General features: G+C 40.1%; 1 protein-coding gene across 2 annotated transcripts in view; it reads right to left on the reverse strand.

Moving 5' to 3' along the window:
- Positions 1 to 20,557, reverse strand: part of cadm3 (cell adhesion molecule 3) — a 105,017-nt gene that overhangs the window by 25,218 nt on the left and 59,242 nt on the right. For both annotated transcript variants that reach the window (XM_084911219.1, XM_084911220.1), the window contains exons 4-5: positions 17,517 to 17,669; positions 11,750 to 11,887 (exon numbers count right to left, since the gene is read on the reverse strand). In XM_084911219.1, the coding sequence (XP_084767345.1) occupies positions 11,750 to 11,887; positions 17,517 to 17,669 (291 nt within the window). The remainder of the gene's footprint in view (positions 1 to 11,749; positions 11,888 to 17,516; positions 17,670 to 20,557) is intronic.

The raw sequence follows: 20,557 nt of genomic DNA on the forward strand, positions 1-20,557 counted from the left end.
CTAGGTCCTCGTTACTGTTTCTTCAGTTTCTTCAACTAAAGTGGTTCATTGTGGAATAACTAGGATGTTATTTCTGGAAACATAGGTCATTGTTAAATTTTTTAAATATTTTACTTCTGACTGCTGTGGGCATAAAGCACAAAACTCTATTGATCATCACTGAACTGAAGATGAGACAAAAATCTTCAGACAAACTCAAAACCTGAACAAGATAATGGATATAATATGTACTGAAAGCTGCTATAATGAGTACTTTTTCTATTAACAATGGCCTACATGACTCCATGATTGGGGTGGATTCTAGCAGGGAAGTCTCTCCCACAATCTGGGAAGCATTCAAAGCTTATCTGGGGTGGGGTGCCTGTAACTCAGGCTGTAGCCAAATATCATCAGGAAACGTACCCAACTCCAAGTTGCACTCCAATGTATTCACTGGAGTGTGAATGTTAGATAGAAAGCACTTAAGCATAGAAAAAAAAAGTAGTTGTATGAATGGGTGTGAATGGATGAATGACGCAAGTTGTATAAAGTGCCCTGAGCATTATGGCTATTGTGAGTACCAGTGTTGGTCAAGTTACTTGAAAAAAGTAATCAGTAACTAATTACTGATTACTTCCCCAAAAAAGTAATCCGGTTACTTTACTAATTACTTATTTTCAAAAGTAATTAATTACTTAGTTACTTTTTAAAAACACGATTTACAACCTGAATAGGTGATAAAGCGATAGATCTTTCAGCCCAATTCTACTTTTTCTGCATAATCCATCATACAAAATGTAATCAAATGGAAAAGTCTCTTTTTTTAAACTTGTTTTATCAGTTTTAATCTTTTAACTTTATGCATCAAGCAAAAATTAAATTATATGCACCATTCTCTGACTTGAAGAAATTAGTTTAACATTTAAACCTATTTTCTGCACATTCCAGCACATAAAATAAAATATTTTTTGTGTTTACACTCAGTCTTTCAAATAGATGCAAGTAAAACACAGCAGAAAATAAATAAAATCAAAGACTAGCAGTCCTGTTGCTCTAGCATATTGAATATGCTACCGTTGCTCTCGCAGCGGTAGCGATGGGTATCGTTTAGGTTTTATCCGATACCGGTGCCAAACCGGTACTTTTGAAACGGTGCCGGTGCTTAAACGGTGCTCGAACCGGTACTTAAACAATGGAAAACACAAACTTTGTAATGAAACCTCTCATGTTTAGCTGTTTTTTTGTAAAAAGATAACAATGTTAGTCTTCTTTGCAGCTATAGGGCATATATGGTATCACTCTTGGCTGGAAGCAATGCTTAAACAATGGAAAAAACAAACTTTGTCCAAAAACCTCTCATGTTTACCTAACGTGGTTAGCCTACTCAACGTAAATTACACACGAACAACATTAAGCTACTCACGCAGAGAAGAACGGCTGCTGCTGCCATCATCATTCGTCATCATTTCTGCTACACTGGCAGGGCTAGGGGCCAGGACTCTCCTCTTCGGGTTCTTGGGGGATGTTGCTAACTCCGGATCCGATAACAGGCACCACACCCGCAGTAGACGTGCTCGGTGCTCGGTCTTGCAGCAAGCTATCAAATACGGCGCATTTCTCGGCTTTTAACAAAATGCTATACGTTGCCAGGTGTTTCATCAGATTCGAGGGGTTACCTCCTTTGCACAGTATCACCTTAAAGCACTTGTTGCAGGCTGCTGAGTTTGCATCTTTTGCTGTGAAGTACAGCCAGACTTTTGACCGCTTTGCCTTGGGCATTTTTAATCTGTAGCTCTGCTCTAAAAGAACGTACGTATCTGGGCCTGCCTACTATCCATGGGAAGGTAAAATGATTGGCTAGAATCCAAAGTGTATGACATCTCAGGAAAAAAAAAAGCACCGAAAAAAGCTCATACTCTCTCCCGCACTCGATATATGATCCATTGTTGATCTGCACACAGCTGTTGTCACAAACTGTTAGTTGTAGGCCTGAGAGTGTGTGTAATTGTTTAGAGAGAAAGGAATTTATGGACACTGGGGGTCTGCCTGCCATAGAAGGAGACAGGAAGCTACAGTTGGGGGTTGCTGATGCTGATGCTTGTACCTTTAATAAAACTCATAATTGTTATAAACTTAGAAGTTTGTAGGAGACTCTCCACCTTATCTGTAAATGTAAGACAACAAGAGGCCAATGGCCCAGTGGATGCAGAGTGGGAGTCTCAGTGTTTGTAATATGTTAACTCTGTTTTCTATGTTGTGTAGAGGAATTTGGTGTAGCTTGGGTGAGGAGATTACTTTTATGACCGGCAGGAAGTCACGTACACAGAGACACACACACAGTGCTTTGACTGTTATGACGCACCCACACCCACATGCACACTCACTCACGTGCACTCACATAGACATACGGGTACGCACACACACAGGCACTCACGTGCTCGTGCATACACACAGAGACACAGAGTTGACTGTAACAAACAAAGGAGTGGAAGATTTGCAGAGGGACACCGGCCTTGCATATCACCCCTTCTAGAAGATGCATGCTTAAATGAAGATGAATGAAGATGAATAAAGGTTTTGTGAAAAATGACTACTGAGTTCCGGTGCCGTCTCTGGATGCCTCGAGGAATAAAAGAACCGGGGTGAAACTGATTTCGTAACACTATGAAAGCGAATCCAGGTTTGCTATTTCTTTTGGCTCCATCAACCAACATCAACTTTCTTCAGAGTTCGTTCTTCTTTCCCCCTCACTGTTATGGTGGTTTTAGACAGTGTTCTCAATCTTTGGGTTTGTATAACATCAATGAGAGGAGATGTGATTAATATGGTCACACCAAGCACAGCACTAACCTACTGTTAAAATCTGTTGTTAATGATGGGCAACCAATCAGCAGACATTTGGCTTACTGAAAGTGGCAAAGAGAGCTAAAACAGCTTGGTTCAGACAGAAAGGCAGCACAAGTGTCTGGTATACAGTAAGAGCTAGCTCTAATTTCTTTATATTTTGCCAGGAAAGTGGTAAATAAGAGCAGCAATTCATTAAAACATGTGCAAACTTAAGTGGAAATACATTATATAAGGCAAAAATAGAGTACGTATAATCTCAACAAGCCTGAAAGTAAATATTTGGTATAACCACCATTATTCTTTAACACTGCCTGAACTCTATTAAGCAAGCTTTCTTGCAATTTCTTTAAGTAGCCTTCGTAATAATGAAGTAAATGATGAAGCTGTTGCCAATTAGGTGCTTTCCAGATGGCATTGCATGGTGGATCAAAATCTTTTCTGGCTTCATAATTCAATCAGTTTTGACACGATCCCAAACACGACTGGCTGAAAAGCAGCTCCAAACCATGAAAAAACTTGACAGTGCTTTACGCTCACTGTTGCACCTCTCTCCTGACCAATACTGATGAACATTAAGACAAAACAACTTCAAATTTGGATTAATTACATCATTAGAACTGTTGCCACTGATTTAGAGTTCAGTTCATGAGTAATTTGACCTACCTCAGCGGGTTCTCCCCATTCCCTTCCATGAGAATGGCTTCCTGTGAGTCACCCTGCTGCTAGCATTTATGCCCCTAATATATTACATGATTCATTATAATTAACAACAGTTTAAAAGTTTATGTCACAAAACACTTCACAAAAATACAAAATAATTACAAAAACATCTCATACGATCAAAGTAATGCCTTTAATGACTGCTAAATCTTTAAACTAAATCTTAATATTCAGTGTTAGGAAAAGTGTGTGCAGCATTCTGCTTCATTAATATTTAAGCTCAACGATACTCCAGCACCTGCTAAAAATTTCATGGGATACCGACACTTTTCTATAAAACTTGTATTCCTCGATTAAAAAAAAAGGTGGCCAATCGGCACATCCTTGAAACTAACTTCCCCCAAGGTGGTGATGCCATGCAGATGAGGTGGTGGAGCTGCTGATGCATCAACCCTCAAGCGTCCAATCTGCTATAAAATAATCATATTAGGAAAATCAAACAACTGGATGCAGCAATTACTGCGACCAGCGTGTTTGGGACTTCATGGCTAAAGAAGCGTGTTTGTGACCAGAAGGTCCAGATTAGAGCGGAAAAAATTATTAAATGAATCCATTAGTTCATGGACCAAATGTCCCAAAATCGCTGCTTTCGTAATCAAAGAAATGAAGCTGCCAGTGAGATTAAATTGTTTTGTTTGTGCTAAAGACAGACTCGACTGTGTGGTGTCCTTTAATTATTGCACTGGGAAAATGTGATATTATCAAATCAAACTGTGACTTTTTTTGTTTGAAAAAAAATTCCACTGATAATAAATAAACTGATAATTTAACGTTTGAAAACATTAACGGAGGAAAAACGACCATCATTTTGCCAATGTTTTCACTTTTAAATCTAATTGTTTTACAATCTGACTTTACAATATCTTGAATCATAAGGATGATATTTTATTTTCAATATGCTACGAGTATTTAGTGACTCTTTTTAGACAAGCAAATGGAAAAAAAAGACGAGCAAAATTAATCCATTACTAAAAAAAAAGAAGAAAAACAGCTCAGTTCAGTGTGGGGAGCTAAATGAAATTAGTGAATAAGTTCTCTTTAAAATTCACTATTATGCCAGCTGGTACTTTACCCCCCACCACGACCAGTTGAGCTGATTATAAGACTCCAGTTTCTCAAAGGTGTGAAAATGCATGACTGTGAATAGGAAGAAACAAATGCTCAGCAAAAAGCCTTCCTGTGAAAGAGTAGAAGGTTTTAAAATAATCGAAACAGTCATCAGATTTAATCTTTAAGTGGATTAGGTCCAGAGAAAGCACTGAAGTCTGATTTAAGCGTTCATATGAGGTCATCTAATTTGGAAAGAAAGTTAATTAGTCTTGTTACTGAATTACTGAGTGAAGCTGATGGGATGCATCTGTCTTGCTGTGTCCATATTCAGTGGTTCAGATGACAAAGTGCTATACTCAGGTTTAAGATATAGTATTTCCATTTTCTTCCACTTACTAGTTTAACTTCACTTCAATTAAGTTTTTACTCAGAACCACTACATTGAAAAGGACACCGTTTTTTCCCATCTGCAGTAATTTATATTTGCAGTTCGGGCTCTTTTCTAAGACCTCTCAGCCTTAAACATGTATTTAGTTTTGGACAGTGACAAGATTTTTGTGATTTTGCTTCTCTACATTATTGCAGTTGATTTTAAATCAAACAAAGTAGATGTGGTTGAAGTTCAGACCATCAACTTTAATTCAGAGGTTTAATTCAACAAGTTTCACATGAACTGTTTGGGAATTAGAGCCATTTTGATGCATAGTTTTCAGAGGCTTAAAAGTAGTTTCATGACCAGGCAAATTCTGCTCATTAATGATCATTATTAATCATTACCTACAGTCCACTTTTCTCCAAGTGCTGCGATTTTTACACTTTAAGGAACTGAAAAAACTTTTTCCATCACTGTTTCTCTACCTTTCCTTTCTCGTCCATTATGTTGCTACACACAGACACACGCCCATGTACCCTTCACCATCCGCCCTCATTCTGCATTATGACAATTTAGGTTGGAATTCAACCGGTATGGCATTAAGTGCCACCATAAATCCCCATTATCCCCAATCCAATACATCGATGTCACTAAATGATCCATAGCCCTTTCACACAGTACAACTAATACAGTCTTCAAAGCTCTTAGACTTTCATTCTTCTCAATTACCACTCCCTTACCCGCATTCTCTCTTGCTCTCTCCACTCACTGCTAAATCCTCTTTCTGGATTTCTCTCTCCATTTCGTCAGCCTTCCCTTCTTTTCTACTTCTCTCTCCTGTTGCGCTCCCCAGTCCCCTCTTCTTTAAAACTGGTCCCCCTTTGCTTCATCCTTGCCCCCCCCCCCAATCTACTCCCACTCAGACATAAAGCAGCCTCACTTCTTCTGCAGTTTTCTTAATTCCCCTTCAGCTCTCTCTTCTTCCTTCTGTCTCTCTCAACATCAGCTTTTGCAGCTTCCATCACTCTCTCAGTATACTTGCAGTCACTCTGTCTATTTTTATGCACGCACACGCACGTGCTCCCGTTCATTCATTCACCTCTCTCTCTGTTCACTGTTTTCTCAGCAGCCCCTCACTGTCACTTACTTGATACAAAGAGTCTTTCTCGTCTTTCTCACACACACACACTTTACTGTGCTGCCCTCATTCCCTTCTCTTCATCTCTCTCCATCTTTCCTTTTACTGTCAGTGAAGCTGTCACAGACATTGGTGAGAAGCAGTCTATGGGCTCATCTTTCCAACATCCACACGCTTGGACTCGCACACAAACATACACCGCAGCTGCATGAATGAGAACCTGTAATAATAGCACACTGACCCGTGGTGCTCTTCTGTGATATAGCCGGAGATGAGCACTTTGTGTGTGTATGATTATTATCTGTCCATTACTAATGTTTGTGTATTGAACCGAATGGGTTTGTGTTTCTGTGTGTGTGTGTGTGTGTGGGTTTGTCTTTGTGTTTGTGACAGAGTGTGTGTCATCCCAGCAATGACTGATTGGTGTTGCGCAGTGTCAGGATGGCTGAGCGAGGCCTCAAACACAACATCATTCATATGGAGTTGATCTCCTTCAAATCTCTCTTGGTGTGTCTCTATTTCTCTCTGTGCTCACTCCATTTCAAAAGCTGGGTTCATCCAAATTCCACAAAATAAACTATGTCTGTATACTTTACATGCAACCCTTTCACCAAGCCAGATCAGTGATTCAGCAAAACCTCGAGGAACACTTAATGTTTTACAAATTCATTAATTTTTGCGATATCTGTACAAGGCAGGGGCACGGACCCGGTAATTTTGTACATGGTGTTTAATATCCTAATCATGACAAGGTGAATGATGTCATCTGGGCTATTTCAGTGGGAGGAAATGAAGCTGCTAAATGAAGAGGGCAAAGTTCAAAAGAAAAGGACTGGAGTCAAAAAGTCAAAAAATTTACCGCCTATGTGTTTTTACTCATGAGTTTTCCTTGACCTTAGTGGGAAACGTGATGAAGGTTGAGAGATAAGGAGTTTGACAAAGATAAATTTACATCCTGGCTGCTTGCTGACATGAATCTGTTATGTTAAAACTACAACATCCTGAAAATGAACTGTGATTACACCTCGTGCTTTTTTACTATGTTGGTTTACAAAATATCAGCAACAACGGTGAAATTAAATGGTTGTATTAGGAAATGCTGCTCACCCCCTGTCCACTCCTATTTTGTTCTCCTGCTGAAGACATTATCTACATTGAAAATTGCCTTTTTAAGGCTTCTGGCATCTCTGAAGTAAAATTAATTATCAATTATCCTAAAAGCTGGCAAAACAGCAAATTACGGCACGAGGGAGAAGACAGCAGTAAATTATATGATGATCTCTAGCTTGTCAGTTATGTTGATTGTTTCTGTTCCTGCGCCGTCTGATAGCGTGTCACTTTGAATTCTAGGACAGCATTATCTGCTCACCTTTTATAAAGGATGGCCCAGTATCCAGTGCTACAGGAGATAACAGAGGCTCAAAAACACCTTTCCATAACATCAGGAGAATGTTATGGAACATGTTATTCTGGCTGACACTTCTGGGTCACTCAGCTGAGAACCTTCCTAAGAAAATTTGACTATTTAACCACAACCATGTGGCTTTAGCAGGAATAAGAAAGTCTGAACAACACCTTTATATTGCATTATGGGAACTATAGGATGAAGTATTTCAGAATTTAGCCCATAAATGGAACAAATTGTGAATGCATCAGTTTTGAGTCACGTAACATTCTGTTTTTCCACTAGAAGTCTGCTAGAGTGGCCATTTAAGATGTGCATATAGCTAAGACACACACACAAAAGAAAAACGACAAGAAAAAATACCACAAAGAATTGGGAAAGGTTCTGATGACAGTGAAATGAGCAAATCACAGAATACAAACTTTCTTTCTATCAAGTCTCCGAACTTCTGCACCTTTAATTTCCGTCTTGCTGTGTAAAGGGCTCCCTACTCTGTGGAATGACATTAAACACTATGTATGTAAATCATGCAGTGTGGCTATGTGCATTGCAAATATATAACTCCTGGGGATACGACTGTTTCTTTAGCATATGAAATCGCCACCATGTCTGTGGAAAGACATGCTGCTGTTGAATTTCTAAATGAAACATATACGCTAGGGCTGGGCTATATCATACCGTTCACGGTAATACCGGTGTAATTCTGGGCAATGATAGGAAAATGAAATATCGCGATAGAATATGGGTAAAACACGCATGCGAAGTGCCTATGTTTACATACGCACATGGCGGTGACGCAGAATGAGAAGAGCAAAAGTGGATCGTTAAATGAAACGGATGAACCAGAATTGGTTTGTAAAAATGCTGCAACTTCAGTGGTGTGGAACTGGTTTAGCTTTCGTCCATCAGATACACAACAAAGTATTATTTTTGGTAGCGCGTGCTAGCGGGCCGTCGTTATTACTGTGTTGTTTGGAAAATACGGCACACTTAAAATCAATCCTTTGATTTTTCTGAAAATCGACAGTGCCCCTTATAATCCTGTGTGCCTTATGTATGAATTCTGGTTGTGTTTACTGACCTCGAAACGATTTCATGTACACGACACTCGAAAATCTGTCAAATGTTTTAGTACGACTTTGCTAAGCTACGAACCCGCACCGCTTGATGGATTGTCGGAGCATTACGGCTATCGTAGGCAGGAGCCTCGCAGAGTGATACGTACTGTGCTTCAACATAATATTACCGTATTGTGTGTGTATAACCTCTTTTTAAGTTTTGTGGATATTATACATGGTTATGCTGAGGATATGTCGGCCAATTTCCACTGGAAATGCCTTTTGGTTAAACTGTCAGCAAGGAATTTGCACTGTTACATTTTTATATAACTTTAATGCACATAAAAAACAGCTGCTTGTTCAAGTGAAAATACATTGATGGGGTTTTTTGCACTAATAAAGTTGTGGAGTTGTAAAGTATTTTGTCTAGTGTCAATTATATGAGATGAGAGATAGCCTTTATTTGTCAGTTGCAGGTCTTTTGCCCACAACCGAGATGACAGACCTTGCCGACCGTACATACAATACACAAACATCACATTGGAGAGACGGTCAGGCTAGGTAGCGAGGAAAAAAAAACATCGAAATGTGTAACACAAAAGGATAATACAGGAATGCACAGATATCAACACACCATAACACAATAAACACAGACAAGCAACATGGGCATGGGATGGGAAGAATAGTCATCACACAGTCGTTATCAGGGAGTGTTTGTTCGGCTCCAGCCTTGGAATTCTCTTTTAGGTTTTAGAGAACGACAGTGAGAGACTGTTCGAGGGAAAGTAATACACACGAGACAAGAGAAGGACACAAGAGGCTAAGCAGGGAAGATAAGGGTAAGGAGGAGAGGAGAAAAAGTGCGACCGCCTTCGCTGAGAGCCAAGCAGATATCGTCAGTTATATCGTTATCGCAAATTTTCAAATGTATATCGTGATAAATATTTTTGGTCATATCGCCCTGCTCTAATATACGCTATAGAGCGCTACAAACAAAATAACATTCACTTACAGTGTTTATCTCAAAAACTGGGCAAATAAGACCAAAATTATTGGTGTAGCTAGCCTGTTCTCATTGCTGTTGCATTTAAAAGCAATGGATAAGCATCATTAGATGATATGCAGGACTTATGTTGAGAAAGGGACATATTTAAACCTTACCGCAACCTTTTATTTAAAAAAAAAAAAGCGCAAAGATTTATTACTAATGATAATTACGAAGTAAAAGCAAAATTAAAATGCAAGAGGAAGACAATCCAATAAGCAATTGACATTAAAGTTAAAAATAAAGTCCCAAGCCTGGCCGGCAAACTTGTGACCACCACTCCAGCCTCTAAATGGAAATGTTGCCACTTTGCAAAAAAGGAGTGCTATCTCTCTGTATACAATGGCACTAGTGACAAGGACAATATTGTGTGTATCTCTGTGATGGCAGTGGCATCAAACAGAACGGCAGTATTTGGGCTATGAATGCTTTGAAGTGGCATTACAGGTACATACAGGAAAAAAGCATCTATTTGTATTTTGGGTGAAGTGAGCCTTTAAACAGAAATCCAGTTTCTAAAAAGCGACAATCTCCGCGCTCTTCTCCTTCCTTTCTGTCTCCTGCTTTTAGTTCAGCTGTAACAAAAGGACCAGATAATCTGTCCTCAGGCGGGCAGCTCTCCCATTACTCCTTCTCTTTGTAGCTTTAGTCCATTCTTTTGAGTCCTTTCAATCCATAATTATAGCAAACACTAACACAGTGCCAAAGCATCAGGGCAAATGATGGGCATTTTTGCATTACAAAGCCTGAGCGTCCATTTTTACATCAATAAATCTTTATCTTATTATATTAATGTAATTACTGTAAAAATGCCTCCTAAAGACAATTCACCAGTGTAAACACCGCAGCGTACTGTATATAAAGTAGGATTTGCGGCATCTGTTGGAGAGCTGTGACGACAGACAGAGAGCGCTGTTCTTCCAGGACAATGAGAGCTTAAAGCTTACAGAGGTTTTTTTTTTTTCGTGTGAGGGCAGATGGTGGAAGGAGCGAAAGGGCGACAGAAACAACACTTCAAACATGTTTGTTCTGCTCGGTAAAGCAAAACAAAAAACCTCTGACTGATTTAGAAACAAGAAGCAGGGGGGGTTATGGGAAAGATGGTTGCAATTTGGAGAAACGAAAGCACTGCCAATACCACTGTGAGTCAGAAGCTGCCAATCGTCTCCTTGATTTTCAGCTTATCTGTTTGGAAGAAGCCAGTTAATTTGTCCTCTCATGACATCCTCTCTGTCTTTGCGGTGCCTCTTCATCTTTCTTCCCTTCTCATTTCTCCCGTTTATCTGTAACAAAAGACTAGTCAGCCTGACCTCATGCAAAGCTCTCCCTATCTCGGTTTCTCTGTTCAACCTCATCCCTTCATCCTCTCCTCCGCCCTGCCTTTTATTGCTGGATTCTGTCGTTATCCCTAGCTAGATCCGACCCACGCTATCTCTTGCTCTCTGTTGTGTCACTCCCAGTTGCAGATATGCTGCGGCTCAACATACACATGCACTTGTGCAAATAAGCTATGGAACAACACACACAAAATATAATAAAAGCCACCACATACACGTCTCCTGGATACATGTGTCAGTAGAGGATCAGAGTGTGAAAGAATGATGGGAAAGAAGGGCACACGCAGCACGTTTCTGGACTCGGGCTCACAAGCAGCTTGCTCTCGCACATGCACACACACATATGCACACACAGGTTCAGGGCACACAGAGAGACAGCAGGCAATATGGCAAGGACGCAATACATACGCAGCATGATCTTGCAAATGCTCAAACGTGAGGCATATGCGCACCAATGTCACATACGCGCTTGCAAATACCCATACACAGCGTACAATCAAGGATCACAGTCACCCATAAACACTTGTGACCACAGAAACCTCACACAAACACACCACAAGTAAAAAACACATCCTTGCATTCCTTCAGAGTATCCTTCCAGCTGCATAATGGCACACAAGCTTTCCTAAACAAACACACAGCCACACCCATACACTCCTTACCAGGAGTACAAGCTAGAGTACAAAAACTAACACGTGCAACACACATTTTTCTTGACCTCACAACATCCTCGTGCACATAACACAAAATTATAAAGACAGACACAAAGCATTGCACACACTGTCCGTATCTCTCACCTTTCAGCAGCTGGTCTCCTTTGTACCAGTGCAACGTGGCGGGGGGTTTGCTGCCAGTGCTGGTGCAGGTCAGGGTGACTTTTTCCCCCTCCTTCACTGCATGCTCAAAGCCTGAGATCTGAGGCTTGCCGGGCACACCTAAAGAGTAAAGAGTTTTAGAGTTAGAAAGAGAGAAGGAGAAGACTTTTATGCAGCAGGGCTAACCTTGTAAAATTAAGGCCAGTTGCTGAGTTTCTAACAAGTACTGCATGTGTCTGCAAAGTTGTGGCCTATCAGCAAAATGTGCAGCAGCATCCACAATATCGCAGACAAGCTTGAATCTATTTGGGCAACTTGGAAAGCTCTGATAGAATCCAGCTGGGAGAAAAATAATGATGCAGGCTTGCTATGATTTGCACCCAATATTGTTCGTAACCATTTCACAGCAGCTCTGACCTTCCAGAAGAATCAGAACATGCTGTCTCTATTATAAGTATCTGCCATGACTGATGCACTAGACATTTTTTTTTCCCAGTTTTGCTAACAGGCGGCCAATTAGGATGTGCAGATAATGACTGTTTCAGTCTCAGAAGGAAGTGACTTGCTTCTGTTAGTTAAACACAGCACAGTTACACCTCTTTGGGCTGAATGGGCATCCGAGTTTAATGTTTGCAGCCCAGAGGCAAAACACTCCCCCAGTTTCAGCTTCCCAGAGCAAATATCTCAGTTTTTTTTGTTTTGTCTTTTAAAATAAAATGAGAAAACAAGAAATCTGCATGGCTGTCTGAAAAGCAGTAAGATGGCATAACTTGCAGAAGCATTTAAGCTCAGTTGGTGAACTGCTGTGACTAAACAGCTCATTCTCATTACTAGGCTGTCAAATACTGACGTTTTCATCAAAGCTGCTGGTGTCTCACATCTTTCACTCCCAACCCGTCACTTAGGGATGCTTGTGTCATATTTAAATGACCAGTGTAATTGTTCAACTTGCAGGGTTGATGTTGTGAAGGGGTATACTTTAACACAATCCATCCATCCATCCATTCTCTTGCGTTTATCCGGGGCAGAGTCACAGAGGCAGCAGCCTAGCCATGTACTTTAATACATGTTACAATATTTTCCTGAACCCAACTGAACCAAGGCCAGCAGTTTTAAGTATCTAAACTAGTGGATATGAGTCAGATGATAACAAATCAGTGAGGGAAAATAAAGGGAAAATGCAAAGCACAGCATTCCCAATGGGACACAAACTGCAGTCTCCTGGCTAAGAAACGTGTGAAAACCTCCACCTTTGCAGCTTCCTAAAGCAGACATTATCACTTTTTAAAACATGGCCGTGATCTATCAGTGTCCAATATTGCCAAGAGGGACACGATCAGCATCTGACAGAAGGCCAGTATTTGATGCAGTGAGGGGAAAATACATCGGATGAAATAGATGTTGGTGTTAGCACAAACAATACATTTTAGAACATTCGGAAAGAAACTCGTAAGGAAATTTATAGCAATGCCTTTTATTTTTTAATTTATGTTTGAATTAACTGCAAAACACATTTCACTGGGTAATTACACAAAAAACATACAACAAACCCTTAACTCTGTCTAATTTTTCTCTTTATTCACAAAAAAAAGGTCATATTCTCCTGCACATTTCAGTCTCATGAAAAATTTGAAACGCTCACCATATTTTTAACAAGACTTCAAAACACGACGGTAGCTTACAGAAACCAAATATAGAAGAAAATATTCCCAAAGGAAAACGATTAAATCCTTCATTAACTTAACATTACAACAGTACTTGTGGCACACATATTAAGTATTCCAACAGTCGCAGTGAAGCCCCAAATGGCACGACGGCTGTCTACTGATGATCATGGAAAAGCAATTAATTCAGTGAGAATAATAATAACGCATTATCCCTTCAAAATCAGCAGCAAGGGTTCTGCATGTATGTATGTCAACAGTTTCAGTCAGCATTGCATTCATTCTCAGGTCAGCTCATAATGTCAAGTAGATTATATTTTGCATACAATATTAATTACAACTTCCAGGATTCATTATCTAAAAGCCAAGGTGAACGCTATTTGTGCAAGAATACTGGTGGCCTGGATGACCATTTACAGGAGTGAAAGAGAGGGACAGAAACACAGGATGAGCCAAAGGTCAGGTGAAAAAGAAAAAAAAAAACTTTAGCCAAGTGAAACACCAGATGCCCTGCTGCCAAACCAAAATTTCATGCTACTCTCCCAGAGGGTGTTCTTCCAGATTCTGGCACAGTCGGTTAAACACATTTTTTGCTTAACTGCTATTTTAACTTGGAGCACAAGTGAAAACAATGCAAGCAGAAAAAATACTCTAAACATCCATTCTGCCAAATATTTCAGTATCCACTTTTCTTCACCACCATGGCTGAAGGTAAGAGGAGAAAATCTTCTAAACTTGCAATACACCATCTGCAGCTTTTGCGGGCGGCACATTTCTCTAACTGTTGGCGGCGCTTACTGTCATTCTGCTTTTGCAAATAATGAACATTCGGTTTGACTGCAAACTGCCATCTTATGCATTAAGGCAGGAAAGACAGAGTTGCTTATATAGCAGGAGAGAAAGCTGAGATGGTTAAGCCAAGATTAGATGGATTTAGGACCAGGGCATAAAGGAAAGAAAGAAAATTTATATTTTATTACTTTTTGTTCCAAAATATTCATAAAATTCAGGAAACAGCAAATGACAGAAAACAGATTAACAGAATGTATTTATAGTATTTTGTCCAAACCACTGCAAAAAGATGAACAGAAGTGCCAAAAAAAAGTGCTGTGAACAAGCCATGGTATACATTAAAAAAAAAAAAGTGGTCAATTTTTAATGTAGCGGTATTTGATGTAGTGCACTGTGTGCAGAAGCTCTCTGGCAGTAAAGTAGCATTGAATATTAATAAGGGAATAATACTGGATATATAGAATTGGCTGGAGAAGTCCTGTTGAGACCCTTTCCTCTACAAGTAGAATAAAAGAGAATAAAGCCATTATAAATTATTCTATGGTTAGCTAAAGAGCGGAGGCATGCCACACGTTTCCTTCTCACAGACACATGCAAACTGGCCACGCTCACCAGTTATGTGCTGATGTGTGATCGTGCACGACGGTCAGAACAAGTCAAAACAAGGATGAAACATGCACACACAAACGCTGCTCTGCCAAAACTCGACATCTTTGCTTGATTTTCCCATAGGGGTCCATGCGTTTTTTTAGACATTTTACCATACATTTTTAATGGGTTGGCTTCCTCTCAGGAGCCATGAAATATTTATTGAACGCAGAATACAGTGTCACAGCCGTCAATTACAGAGAATAAAAAAAATGCTTGAAACACAATTACTGCAAAATTTAAGAAAATACTGAGAAATGATTCTCGTGTTAATTTGGCTCTTAAGAGCTCAAGTGGACCCGCCCTCATGCTTGCTTCAAAGTATACCCCCCCCCCCCCTCTATGAATTAAAAAAAAATCATTATTGAGCACACTGCTTATGTTGTCCAGGGGAACTAGGTTTTATTATTTTCAATATTGTAACACTGACAAAACATTTGGGATATGTTTCAACAATAGTGATTGAATCCATCATTTTGGTGTTGTTGATTGACTAATTTCAAATATGGGGAAAAAGCCTTTGCCCGCTGAGCCACAGAACAATCACAGAGCAATCATGCCCCACCCTAAATGTAAATCTCTTGTTTCCACTAAGTGCATTCTCCAAGAGAATTAGGCCGAAACCCTCTGCAGCTTGGTTTTTCAGCCAGGAATTTGCTGGCAAATTATAAAGTGCTGAATCAACAAAAAAAAAAGCGAGAGGAAATTGCCAATATCCAATCAATAAAACAGCCTACTCTCCACTGACGGGATGATGGCAATTTATTCAAGGCTGCAGGCATTCATTACACTTGCATTACCCTTCAGATTGCACCAATGTATTCAATTTTATTTTTATTTTGACTTTTTTTTTGGGGGGGGGGGGGGGGGGGGGGGGGGGGCTAATATGTGCAGTTTAATTCCAATGTAAAAATAGCAAAATGTAGAAAAGTAAGCTAAAAAAGATTTTAAAAGCTCAATTTCCGATTAAACAGACTTCTTTCACGGATTACAAACCTATTCATCTAATGCTTTCCTGGAGCTGTGGAACTAAATTAACAGTTCTTATAGATGCCCCAGCTTACTTACCTAAACCTGTGTCCATATGAGGGCAATGTTGAAAGAAACTGTTATGACACCCCCTGATGTATTTTTAGTACTGTATACTGCTGTCCGAATGGTGGGAAAAAGGCAGCGGAAGACACATTGGTTTATCCGGGGCTCATTCTACAACAAGGTAATGACCCAAAACATTGGAGAAAAGAACTAGATGGTAGTCTTTAAATGATGGAAGACCAGACTTAAAAGTCATTGAGCTGGTTTGAGAAGAAAAACAGTGGACAGAAGTGGACAGAAGCAAAAACAAAGCAGCAAACACTGGGACACCTGTAGGAACTGTAAGATAACACATTTATCATTGTGCAAACTGTTCTGTTAAACTTGCATAACTTTTCACTTTTTGGTGACCTAAACTTTATTTCAATTTTGGAAAATCTGGATGTTTTTAATTCTTTGATTTATTGGCAATAATATCTCTCAATAATATCTCCACAACCTTATGCACAGATTTAAGCAACAGTATGAAACGATTACATGGAAGACTATTGAGTACTAGCATTCAGATGTTCTGTTAAATATTTAAATATGTTTTCTTGTTTTATTTAGTGGCACAGAAGATTGGCAGAGTAGACCTTTTGATTTGAAGTTGGGTAGCTTAACGGGAAATGGTTGTTTTAGGTGCTTTTCCAACTTCATCTATACTCTGAACTAAAGGTGAGGATCTCTCTGTCTTTTACTGCACAAATTAAACACATTGTATTTGATTCAATCATTCACCAAACTTTGTGAAGATTCAGCATTAAAATACTAGCGTACTAGTGCAAGCAAGTTTGACATTAACAAAGGAAAATTTCATTTAGCATGGGGGTAAACTCTGCGAGTAGGTCGCACTAGCAAAATACCACGACGATGTATCAAGATGAATTGAAGCCAGTTGTTTACAGCTCGACAAGTCAAGTTGGACTTTTCTGCAATTTAAAACACCTGCGTTTACTTTCTGAATGTGCACTCTGAATGCAGCTTGGAATAATTGTAGTAGTATTTCCCATGAAAGTGGGAATAAACAACATGAAAACTGAGTGGGGTGATAATAGCATATGTCAGAAGCTTTGAATAATCCATTTTAATTTGTCACAAATTAAGACAGACTGCAGTCAAGCTGATTTGTACAAATGTCAATCAGCCTCAAAAGAGGCAAGCTGAGGGTGAACAATGGAAACAAGAATGCCATTGTGGACCATTAGCCCTGAGTGTGAACAAAGAGATATTTTAGAAAAGCCTACAAGAGACAGAGAAATATGAAAAATATGAAAACCTAAGGATCCTTCAAGGACATACAGGAGACAGGAAGGTTAGACTTATAGCAAATAAGGTTTTATTGAAATCAAAAAATGAGCAAAGCGTCTTTCTTTTATACTTTTGTCCTTTTATCTCTTTACCAAGTTAAGACATATGAAAAATCCATAGGTTTCTTTCTGGATAAGTTCATATAAAAATATGTTTGACAGTATCAAAGGTAAAGCAGTTTCTATACAAAATGACAGATTTCTCCCACAATATGAAGAGTGACTGACAGTGTGTGCTTTATACATATTTTTGTGACCCACCTAGCACTGTGACGGTGGCGCGGGCGGTGCGGACTGGCATGGTGAAGATGGAGCAGGTGTACTCTCCCTCGTCAGACAGCTGCACCTCCGAGATGGTGATGGAAAGCTCGGTGGATGTCGAGCGATACAGCTGGATGCGGTTGTCTCTCAGCGCTGAGGAAGAGAATATCAATTATTAGAAATGTACTTTATGAAGTGTTTGAGGAGATTTAGCTTGTATTCGCTGTGTTTGTTTGATTTATCAGTTATTTTTGCCTTTAAACTTTAGTTAGAGAGATAAATAGTGGGGTTTTTTTTCAATGACTGCTATATATGGGTTTCTTGTTTTAATGAAATAAAAGGGAAAGAAATAAAAAAAAAGGAAGAAGACAGAAGAGAGGGGAGCATGATCAAACACAGCAGAAAAAAGGAAAGAGGCAAGAATGGAAAGGAAAAAGGATGCGATAAAAGAAATTATGAAAAAAGGAGGGAGGTGACAGAGGTATGGGAAGAAAGAATACCGTCATAGACAGTTAAAAAAAAATAAAGTGAAGCAGGGAGGATGGTGATAGAGAGGAGGGTGTGCAAGAGGTGAGACAGTAGGGAGAAAGACTGAAAGAACAAGAAAATGGGAGTTAGAAGGAGGGGAATGAGTTAGAAAGGAAGGTACATAGGTAATAGTTAAGAAGGTAATGGTGAAGATGAAGGAAAGAAAAGGCTGATAAATGTTTGTAAGGAGTATATGAGGGGGAACAGCAAATGCACAAGTTCGAAAAAAGTACGAAAAGAAACAATAATGAAAGGGGTGGTGGAGCTGAAGTGAGGAAAACAGGAGGTGGGAAGAGAGAAAGAAAGTGCGCTAAGGAGGATGAGCATAGAGGGGAAGGGCAGAGTGAGAAGCAAAGAGGAAAGTAAGAAAGATGATCCGCAGAATTTAAATCATGGGAAAGAGAAAGGTAAAATGAGAAGAAGGAGGAGGGAGGGGGAGAGGTGTTTAGAGAAAGAAAAAATGATGTAAGGCGGAGAGGAGAAGGACGAGTGACGAAGATGAGGTGCGAGAGGAGTAAAAAATAGAGATGCAAGTGCAAACGAGGCAAAGGAAGACAAAGAGCAAAGATAGAATGGAAAGGAGACGCAAATTGAGAATGAGAGACGAGGAAAAGTGCAAGAGGGAAAAAAAAGCTGAAAAATAAAACAGAGGAAGCATAAATAGCGAGGAGAGTTAGAGAGAGACCAGGAGGAACAGAAGGGAGAGGAAAGGGAATGGGGGGGGTAAAGAGGAGGGAGGCGAGAAGGGGGAATAAGAGAGACATAAATGGCTTTGTCATCAATGAGAAATCCAGCCATGAAAGAGGGAGAGAGCGCAAGCGACCGAGATAGATGATGATGATGAAATGCTACGAAATAACCGCTCGTTTCCGTGATAGCATTGACCTCTGCAGTGTTTGTGCACTGTGATTGCTGCCGGTCTCCCTGCCTTCCTATCTGTCTGTCTATCTAGATGTATATCTGTCTATCTCTCTGTCTCAAGAAAAACTTTTCAGCTTTGTTCTCTGTGCAGAGCTGGCTCTCTGCAAATAATGGCTAAACGCAAAACAAGCAGGCTGTGATAAAGCAGACACCTGGAAAAAGCCATCATGCTTAAGTACAGTGAATAGTCAGATTTGTTTTCACATTCAAAGTTTTTGTTTTTTTAGCAAGTTCTTCTTTGTGTTTTCTCCCAGTTTCAAACTAGGACAGCTATGTTAGCTTAACTACAATAAAATGGAAAGTCAGTGCAGACAGAATAATTATAAGAGAGGAGGAGAGCGAGATAAGGATCTCAATCCTTAGAAGGATCCATCCATTCTTCCAACCATCATATACTGCTTCTACGAGTTCTAGCTGTGAGGGCCTCAGTCTACCCTCTTCCCAGTCACCTCCTTCAGCTGTTCTGGTGAGACACTGTGCTATCTAAGCTATTCTATCCATTTGTCCTGGGTCTACCCCAGAGCCTACTCCAGGTTAGGCATGCCCAAAACGTCCCACTTTGAAGTCAACTGGTGGTTGAAGTGGTTTGGGAATGAATGACTGAGATTTTGGTCACTAACCACAACTAGTTGCCTTAGATGAAGATGGAAATGTAAATCAGCTCAGCTTTCACGCTCAGCTGTTTCGTCATCGCGAAAGACCAATCCAGCACCACTATGTCTACCAGTACCACACGCCCTCCTTCGCTCTCTTGTGAATGAGAGATACTACTCCACTTGGGCAGCAACTCAATTCCAACACAAAGTCGGAGCTGAGAACCAGACTAGGAGGTTGTTACGGCCCTAGCTGGGCCTCCTGAAACTGCCCTTCTGTGGGTGTGGTGTTTTCTCTCCGCCTCTTCCTCTCTTGCTCCACCCCTCTGTCTCTCTCTTGCTCTTCTCTCTCCCCAGGACACAGCTTCTGCTCATTGGCCTCATTTACCACCTGGGCCCAGTTAGCAATCACCTCTCTGAGGTCATAGAAACTGGGGATGAACTGGATTTGAGAGGGTGGTTTTTCTCTGGTGTTCCCACATTGTGTGTCGAAGGTGATCCTATAGTGTGGAGTTGTGGAAGCAGTGTAGCTGCTTCACGTGAGTAGTGTGGCTGTTATGTTCTTTGTTGTTGCGACCTTTTTCTTTTTCTAGTGTTATTGGTAAAACGGCATTGCCGGCTCTTTATGTTAAGTTTATCTATAATAAAAACTATTTTATTTACTAAACACCTCTGTCTGTTTTCCTTTCATTCTGTACCAATTTGTTACCAGTCCCCACACACACCCCTAGACCTTCATTGTGGGGACGTAACAATGTGGGGGCTCGTCCGGGATATGAATGGAAGGAACAGCAATTGAGTATTAGTGAGTTGTTTGCCAGTGGCTTGTTTGGTTGTATTGTATCTGCTGCACTCTCTCTCCGGTTAGCACAGTGTCTAGCTGAGCGTCAGCTCCTCCTTCAGGCACTCATTTTTTATTTTGCCTTTTTTATTTTTGGAGTAATCCCGGGTGATGTTTAGTTCCCTGTCGGGGGTAGGCTTGTCGATGCTTTGTGCACT

The sequence above is a fragment of the Perissodus microlepis genome, chromosome 18, assembly GCF_051167445.1.
Source record: "Perissodus microlepis isolate ML-2025 ecotype Zambia chromosome 18, ASM5116744v1, whole genome shotgun sequence".
In the NCBI taxonomy this organism is placed as follows: domain Eukaryota; kingdom Metazoa; phylum Chordata; class Actinopteri; order Cichliformes; family Cichlidae; genus Perissodus; species Perissodus microlepis.